This window comes from Narcine bancroftii, chromosome 4, assembly GCF_036971445.1.
Source record: "Narcine bancroftii isolate sNarBan1 chromosome 4, sNarBan1.hap1, whole genome shotgun sequence".
NCBI classification, from domain to species: domain Eukaryota; kingdom Metazoa; phylum Chordata; class Chondrichthyes; order Torpediniformes; family Narcinidae; genus Narcine; species Narcine bancroftii.
The window spans coordinates 222,619,350-222,628,933 of NC_091472.1; the positions used below are offsets into that span (position 1 = coordinate 222,619,350).

Below are 9,584 nucleotides of genomic sequence, written 5' to 3' on the forward strand. Positions count from 1 at the left end.
TCCAGTGGAACGGATGTTCTCATCGTTGGGACTCAAAGGTTCGGTGCCTTGGAGCGTTACACAGCATTTATTTTGATGGGTTTCACACCCTGCTGCTTTTTTTTTAAATTTTTTAAAAAAATTTTTTTATTTTTCACACCATAAATCACATTAGCCATGATATACACTTTTTCTTTTTCACACATATACAGTGACTTTTTCTCCCCCCCCCCCTCCCTCTTCCCAAGCCAGCCCCCCACGCCCCCCCCCCCCCTCATCCATTTTAGGTATACAATCTAGGATACATTAAACCAGTCAGACAATGTTGTCATTCAACAAAAATACACCAGAAATTCCACTGAGTCTATTCTTTTCTTTCCTTCTCCTTCCATCAACTTAGGTAATGTTTGTCCCCGGTAGGTTTTCGCTATTGTATTTAATGTAAAGCTCCCATATTTGTTCGAATATTTCAATATTATTTCTTAAACTATATGTTATTTTTTCTAATGGAATACATTTATTCATTTCTATATACCATTGTTGTATTTTCAAATTATCTTCCAATTTCCAGGTTGACATAATACATTTTTTTGCTACGGCTAGAGCTATCTTAACAAATCTTTTTTGTGCATCCTCCAAATCAATTCCAAATTCTTTGTTTTTTATGTTACTTAGGAGGAAGATCTCTGGATTCTTTGGTATATTGTTTTCTGTTATTTTATTTAATATCTGATTTAGATCTTCCCAAATTTTTTTTACTTTCTCACATGTCCAGATTGCATGAATTGTTGTTCCCATTTCTTTTTTACATCGAAAACATCTATCAGATACTGTTGGGTCCCATTTATTTAACTTTTGAGGTGTAATGTATAGTCTGTGTAACCAATTATATTGTATCATACGTAGCCTCGTATTTATTGTATTTCTCATCGTTCCCGAACATAAATTCTCCCATGTTTCCTTTTTTATCTTTATATTTAAATCTTGTTCCCATTTTTGTTTAGTTTTACCATTTGTTTCCTCATTCTCCTTTTCTTGCAGTTTAATATACATATTTGTTATAAATCTTTTGATTAACATTGTATCTGTAATCACATATTCAAGGTTACTTCCCTCTGGCAAACTCAAATTGCTTCCTAATTTATCCTTCAAGTAGGATCTCAGTTGGTAATATGCCAGCGCTGTATCTCCAGTTATATTGTACTTATCTCTCATTTGTTCAAAGGATAAGAATCTACTTCCTGAAAAACAATTTTCTATTCTTTTAATCCCTTTTTTTCCCCATTCTCTAAAGGAAAGGTTATCTATTGTAAAAGGGAGTAGCTTATTTTGTGTCAATATTAGTTTTGGTAATTGGTAATTTGTTTTATTTCTTTCTACATGAATCTTCTTCCAAATATTGAGGAGATGATGTAATACTGGAGAAGTTCTATGTTGTACCAATTTTTCATCCCATTTATATAATATGTGTTCAGGTATCTTTTCCCCTATTTTATCTAATTCTAATCTCGTCCAGTCTGGTTTTTCCCTTGTTTGATAAAAATCTGATAGGTATCTTAATTGTGCGGCTCTATAATAATTTTTAAAGTTTGGCAATTGTAAGCCTCCTTGTTTATACCATTCTGTTAGTTTATCTAGTGCTATCCTCGGTTTCCCCCCTCTCCATAAAAATTTCCTTATTATTTTCTTTAACTCTTTGAAGAATTTTTCTGTCAGTTGTATTGGCAATGCCTGAAATAAGTACAATATCCTTGGAAAAATGTTCATTTTAATACAGTTTATCCTTCCTATTAGTGTTAGTGGTAGATCTTTCCAATGCTCTAAATCATCCTGTAATTTTTTCATTAGTGGATTATAATTGAGTTTATATAATTGGCCTAGATTTTTGTTTATTTGTACACCTAGGTATCTTATTGCCTGCATTTGCCATCTGAATGGAGATTCCTTCTTAAATTTTGAGAAATCCGCATTATTCATAGGCATTGCTTCACTTTTATTTACGTTTATCTTGTAACCCAACACTTCTCCATATTCCTTCAATTTCTTATATAATTCTTTTATTGATAGTTCTGGTTCTGTTAAGTACACTATAACATCATCCGCAAATAGACTGATTTTATATTCCTTGTCTTTTATTTTTATTCCTTTTATATTATTATCTATTCTTATCAATTCTGCTAGTGGTTCTATAGCTAGCGCAAACAATAAAGGTGATAGTGGGCATCCCTGCCGCGTTGACCTGCTTAAGTTAAATTGCTTTGATACATGTCCATTTACTGTCACTTTCGCTAACGGTCCCTTATATAAAGCTTTAATCCAATTAATATACTTCTCCGGTAAACTGAATTTTTGCAATACTTTGAACAAATAATTCCATTCTACTCTGTCGAAGGCCTTCTCTGCGTCTAAAGCAACTGCTACTGCAGGTGCTTTATTTCCTTGTACTGCATGAATTAAGTTAATAAATTTACAAATATTGTCTGTGGTGCGTCTTTTTTTGATAAATCCAGTTTGGTCTAAATTTACTATTTTCGGTACCTGTTCTGCTAATCTGTTTGCTAGTAGTTTCGCTATTATCTTATAATCTGTGTTTAGCAAAGATATTGGTCTATATGACGCTGGTGAGAGTGGATCTTTCCCTTGTTTTAGTATTACTGTAATTATTGCTGTTTTACATGAATCTGGTAAGCTTTGTGTTTCATCAATCTGGTTGATTACATCCAGGAGGGGCGGAATTAATAAGTCTTTAAATGTTTTGTAGAATTCTATTGGAAATCCATCCTCCCCTGGTGTCTTATTATTTGGTAATTTTTGTTATTATCTCTTGTATTTCTACATTTCCAAATGGTTCTGTTAATTTATTTTGTTCCTCTATTTATAGTTTTGGTAGTTCAATTTTAGTCAAAAATTCATCTATTTTCCCTTCTTTCCCTTCGTTTTCAGTTCGGTATAATTGTTCATAGAATTCTCTAAAGTTTTCCTTAATTTCTTTTGGATTATATGTAATTTGTTTGTCTTTTTTCCTTGATGCCAATACCACTTTCTTAGCTTGTTCTGTCTTAAGCTGCCATGCTAGGATTTTGTGCGTTTTTTCACCTAGTTCATAATATTTCTGTTTTGTCTTCATTATATTCTTCTCTACCTTATACGTTTGTAATGTTTCATATTTTATTTTTTTATCCGCCAATTCTCTTCTTTTAGTTGTATCTTCCTTCATTGCTAATTTTTTTTCTATATTTACTATTTCCCTTTCCAACTGTTCTGTTTCCTGATTATAGTCCTTCTTCATTTTGGTTACATAATTTATTATTTGCCCTCTAATGAATGCTTTCATTGCATCCCATAGTATAAACTTATCTTCCACTGATTCCGTATTTACTTCAAAATACATTTTTAATTGTTTTTCAATAAATTCTCTAAAATCCTGTCTTTTAAGTAGCATGGGGTTTAATCTCCATCTATACATTCTTGGAGGGCTGTCTTCTAGCTTTACTGTCAATATTAAGGGTGAATGGTCCGATAGTATTCTAGCTTTATATTCTGTTTTTCTTACTCTATCCTGCATACTAGCTGATAACAAAAATAGGTCTATTCTTGAGTATGTTTTATGTCTAGCCGAGTAGTATGAGTATTCCTTTTCTTTTGGGTTTTGTTTCCTACATATATCCAAAAGTTTCATTTCTTGCATTGATTTAATTATAAATTTGGTTACTTTGTTCTTCCTGTTAATTTTTTTCCCCGTTTTATCCATATTTGAATCCAAATTCAGGTTGAAATCCCCTCCTATTAGTATGTTCCCTTGCGTATTAGCTACCTTCAAAAAGATATCTTTCATAAACTTTTGATCTTCTTCGTTAGGTGAATATACATTAAGTAGATTCCAAAACTCCGAATATATCTGACATTTTATCATAACATATCTCCCTGCTGGATCTATTATTTCCTCTTCTATTTTAAATGGCACATTTTTACTAATTAATATAGCCACTCCTCTTGCATTTGAATTATACGATGCTGCTGTTACATGTCCTACCCAATCTCTCTTTAATTTCTTGTGCTCCAATTCAGTTAAGTGTGTTTCTTGGATAAATGCTATATCAATTTTTTCCTTTTTCAGTAAATTTAGTAGTTTCTTCCTTTTAATTTGGTTATGTATTCCATTAATATTTAAAGTCATATAGTTCAGCGTAGCCATTTTATACTTTGTTTATCTTCTCTTTCCGTTTTTCCATCATTACCTTTCCTCCTTTTCCATTTCTGTTTTCTTATTTTAAACTCTTTATAAGACAACATTCCTACAATATCAAACATTTTCCTTACTCTCCTATTTTATCTTCTTTATCCCCAATCTCCCCTTCCCCTCCTGAGTTGTCCTTTATCCCTTGTCGGACAACCACATCTCCCCTCTCCATTTGGGTTTGCGAATTCACTCGCAAGCGTCAACTGATTTTGCAGTGACCGCTTTCCCCCCCACCCAGCCCCCCCCAGAAAAGATTTCGCTTTTCATATGTAACAAAGGTCACTCTTTTAATTCCCTCCTTATTCTCTCTATTCCATTACCTTCCCTTATTAATTCTTGTCTATACTATCTATATTTTCCTCTAAGTACAGATACATTCACGTATGCACATTGTATCTATTCACTCTTATACCTCTTTACCCACATACATATCAATCGTGATCATTTTTACTCTCATTACCCGTCTTCATCCCTCAGTCTATTTTTGTAATTGTTCTGCAAATTTTCGTGCTTCTTCTGGATCCGAGAATAGTCTGTTTTGTTGTCCTGGAATAAATATTTTCAATACCGCTGGATGCTTTAGTATAAATTTATACCCTTTCTTCCATAAAATCGCCTTTGCTGTATTGAACTCCTTTCTCTTCTTCAGGAGTTCAAAACTTATATCTGGATAAATTAAGATTTTTTGTTCTTTATACTCCAGTGGTTTGTTGCCCTCTCTTACTTTTTCCATTGTCTTCTCCAGTACCTTTTCTCTTGTAGTATATCTTAGGAATTTTACTAAAATAGATCTTGGTTTTTGTTGTGGTTGTGGTTTAGAGGCCAATGCTCTATGTGCCCTTTCTATTTCCATTTATTGCTGTAGTTCTGGACATCCTAGGGTCTTAGGGATCCAATCTTTTATAAACTCCCTCATATTCTTGCCTTCTTCATCTTCCTTAAGGCCCACTATCTTTATGTTATTTCTTCTGTTATAATTTTCCATTATATCTATTTTCTGAGCTAACAGTTCTTGTGTCTCTATAGCTTTTTTATTAGATTCCTCCAATTTCTTTTTTAAGTCTTCTACCTCCATTTCTGCTGCTACTGCCCGCTCTTCCATCTTGTCCATTTTCTTTCCCATTTCTGTTAAGGTCATATCTATTTTGTTCATTTTCTCTTCTGTGTTGTTTATTCTTCTTCTTAAATCATTAAATTCCTGTGTCTGCCATTCTTTAAATGACTCCATGTGTCCTCTAACAAGAGAAAGTATATCCTTTATCTTGCCTTTCCCTTCTTCTTCTATTTCACTGTACTCTTCCTCTTCTTCTTCCTCTGGGTTGGCCATCTGTTGTTTGTTTGTTGCCCTTTTCTTCTTTTCTTTCTTGTTTCCATTGTCTTCTGTGTTCTCTTCTTGCTGCAGGTGTTCTGCAGCTGTCATTGCCGGCTGTGGAGATCGACTCCCCAGCTGGTCCCCCCTCCCGTCGGTGTGTTTTTATTCATGCGCGGTTGCGCACTTTTACTCGGCTCAGCGAGCCATTTTTGTAGTCCAATTTCTACCGACCTGAGAAAGCGGGCTTCTCTCTCCACAGCGGGCCTCTTCGAACAGGTAAGGCCTTCTCCTTCTTCCTCCGTTATCTTCTCTTCCTCTCTTCTTACCGTTGATTTTGATTTTTCTTTTTTTGTCGCCATCTTTTTTCCACCTTTATACTCACTTTTCTTTAACTTTTATTTCTGTGCCTTTGTGTTTTCCCTTGTTTTTCCCGACTTTTCTGGAGAAGGCTGGAGTTCACCGTCTGGCCACTACTCCATCACGTGACTCCTCCTCCACACCCTGCTGCTTTATGCACCACAGGATGTCCGCCTGTGCAGTCGCTGTTCGAGGGTCGCTGCAATCCTCATTGGATAACATGAGGCGGATGTGTACTGGCAAATGCTCTAGAAATAGCTGTTCAAAGCTGAAGGGGTGCAGCCTCCCAGGCCATCAATGTGGAGGAGCCACGCAGCTCGCTCATGCTGGAAGAGCTCGTAAATATGCAGGAGGAATGCTTTCAGTACTTTGTACTTGCTGTGTGGTAGTGGTTCCAGAAGGAAATCCACAATGCAGCTGGCTGTGTTCTAGTCCAAGGTGCTCATCACATGGTAATAATTGGTGGCATCCACCTTTATTTTTCTGATGTAGAATTGTGCCTCTGCCTGTCCGAACCAGACATCAGGTTGCAACGTCCAGAAGACAGGCAGTTTCAGGAATACTGCAGCGCTGTCCATCGCTGGTCCAAAATTTTGTTTTGGGCCCATTGGGGCCACCAATTGTAACCACTGATGTCTCAGTGGTTAATTTCAGAGGAGAGAGTAATGAGACACAGTTGAGAAGAAGTTCAAACAGAACTGTTTACAGATGCATGCAACCTTTTTAAAAACCTTGCATCACATGACCCAGTGACGTCACCGCATCTTGCCACCATAATGTTCGGTAGCCAGTTTGCTGGAACTTGTGTCACTACACAAGGATATATTGAAAAAAAGAAAATAAAACCGAAAAGAGAGAAAAAAAATTAAAAATATGATAATATAATCCAAGCCCTAAACCATTCTAAAGTTGCAAGGCAATATAAAGAAAAAGTACACTACTAGTGTAAATAAGAAGAAATGCAAATCCACGAGAATCGCAAGTTACATAATTATCATTCCCATTAAAGGTTATGAAAGTAATTAAAAAAGGAGCCCCAAAGATTAGAAAAATTTAAATTTAAAACATTTGCTGAACATCTTATTTTCTCCAAAGTTAAAAATGACATCATATCATGTAATCATTGATTATGAGTGAGCGGGACAGCATCTTTCCATCTAATCAAAATTACTCGTCTTGCAATAAGAGAAGTGAAGTTGAGATGAAGACAATTTCATCTATTCAGCCATTCCAAATAAGGCTATTAATTGATCTGGTGTTAAATTTGCATTAATAATTGTTGATAAAGTATGGAAAACCTCTTCCCAATATTTGACGAGGGCCGGATAAGGCCAGAACATATGAATTAGTGAACCATCCTCATTCTTGCTTCTGACACAAAGGGAGCTGATATTACAGTAAATATGAGCTAATTTAACTTTTGACATATAGGCTCTATGCACAACTTTAAATTGTAATAGTGAGTGATGGGCACATAGAGAAGATGTATTAATCAACTTAAAAGTGGAATTTCAAGAATCTTCAGAAATTGAAATTTGGAGGTTTTGCTCCCATTTTGTCCAATGTGGTTTGCCTTGATTTAAAAAAAAGCGTCATATACAACAGATATTAATTAACCTTTTCTGAGATGGTTGTAGATTGTAAATTGTTTCTATCAAATTCATAACAGGAGCCGGGAAAGGTTTGATAGTTGAAAATGGAGAAAGTCCCTCATTTGCAAATATCTAAAAAAAATGAGAATAGGGTAAATTAAATTTGGTAGAAAGTTGCTCAAATGTAGCAAGATTATTATCAAAAATTAAATCATAAAAACATTTAATATCTAATCTAAACCATTCCTGTAAAGCATAGTCTTTCAAAGAAGGTTGAAAAGCTCGATAGAATAGGACTAGCAAGAAAAAATCTATTGAGTTAAAAATTTTTCTAAACTGAAACCAAATCCTAATCGTGTGTTTGACCACTAGATTATCAATCTTTTTACCAATAGGAAAAAGCAAGGATGCGCCAAGTAATCACTAGATTATCAATCGTTTCACCAAAAGGAAAAGGCAAGAATGCTCCAAGTAAAGAAACAATAGAACATTTCTCAGCTTCAACTCAATCCAGGCTGGGCCACCTGTTTTGTTATCCTAGTATAACTAAAATATGACGAATCTTAACAGCCCAATAATAGAATCTAAAATTGTGTAGAGCCAAACCTCCATTCTTTTACAGATTTTGGAGATAAATTTTATTTAAATGATGACATTTATTTTTCAAAATATATGATGATATAATAGAATCAAGTGAGTCAAAAAAAGGTTTTGGAACAAAAATTGGAATAGCTTGAAAAATATATAGAAATGTGTGTAAAATATTCTTCTTAATAACATTAATTTGTCCAATTAGGGATATCGAAAGAGGAGTCTACTGAAATAAAGATTTGTTTACCTGATTTAATATGCAGGCACCATTTTAATCTCACTGATATTTTTGCTTGCTTAAAGATGGTTACATTGACCAAAAAGTTTTTCTGTGTGCTTTCAGACTCGTGTATTTTTTCCCCCAATCCACAGCATATTGACTCATCTGTGCCTCTTGTGGTGAAAGCAGAAAAGCCTCGTCCTTCTTCCGTGCACCACCATCATCACTATTCTTCCCAGGGACCACCTACTGTGCTTCCTCCTGCTCTTCCACCAATCGGACACCCACTCTGGGCATCTATGCTACCGTTCAAACCTGTGGCACAGCAGCCTGCCATTCAACACCTGATGGGTCCCACAGTAACTCTGCCTGCCATACAAACGTGAGTGAGGTTCAGCACAAAATGTCCATGACTTTTGTGCAAATCCTACGTCTTCCTTTCCCACTTTGTATTTCTTAATCTTTTCAAGACGAAATTCCTTCAATCTCTCTGACTTGGGACTGCAAAGGGTAGTAGCATCTGATCTGCATGTATTAGCTTTTATTTCTCTTATGGCTAGCGAGGCAGTGTTGCTCAGATGGAGGGACGTTACCCTGCCTAATCATGCTCAATGGCTACGACATCATATCATGTTTAAATTTAGAGAAATTAGATGCTCAATTTCCAATTTGAATTTAAATTTTCAAACACTGTGGGGATCCTTTTTGAATTACTTATATAATCTTTGATTTGTTATGAAGGTAGAAGTGTTGACTAATGAGGTAATTTATTACCCTGATAAGAAATCTGTCTTCCTTTTTTTCTACCCAAACAGCTTCTTTCTTGGTAGTGGGTTTAGATTTTCTTTTTTATAAAATAACAAAATATTAATACAAAGCAATTTGTTTGATTAAAATGTGGGGTACCTTGGATGAAATGATATGATTTAAATGTAATAACTTTTAACATATGTACTCTGTAAATTTTGATGTTAATAAAAATATTGAAAAAGAAAAAGGGTAGTAGCACAGTTTGCAGCTTCTGTGTATATGGAAGCAGTTTTCTATCTTTCTCTGGTCATTAATCTAAAATTTAACTTTTTTTTGGTCGATAGATGAAAGATGTAACTGTGGGGGGTAGTTGGTTTGAGTGAAGGTTTGACTACCCCTTTTACACCCTGACTCCTGAAAGGATTCTATTTGTTTCTCTCAATTACTCCATCTCCATTACATCTGCTCCAAGGATGAGGTTTTCCATTCCAGAACATCCGAGATGTCCTCCTTCTTCAAGAAATCAGGCTATCAACTCAGTAC

At 35.0% G+C, this 9,584-nt stretch overlaps 1 protein-coding gene across 1 annotated transcript in view; it reads left to right on the forward strand.

Moving 5' to 3' along the window:
• The window catches only part of c4h21orf58 (chromosome 4 C21orf58 homolog), a 97,809-nt gene that overhangs the window by 77,004 nt on the left and 11,221 nt on the right, over positions 1 to 9,584 (forward strand). Inside the window, exon 7 of the mRNA XM_069934044.1 lies at positions 8,444 to 8,673. Coding sequence (XP_069790145.1) covers positions 8,444 to 8,673 — 230 coding nt within the window. The remainder of the gene's footprint in view (positions 1 to 8,443; positions 8,674 to 9,584) is intronic.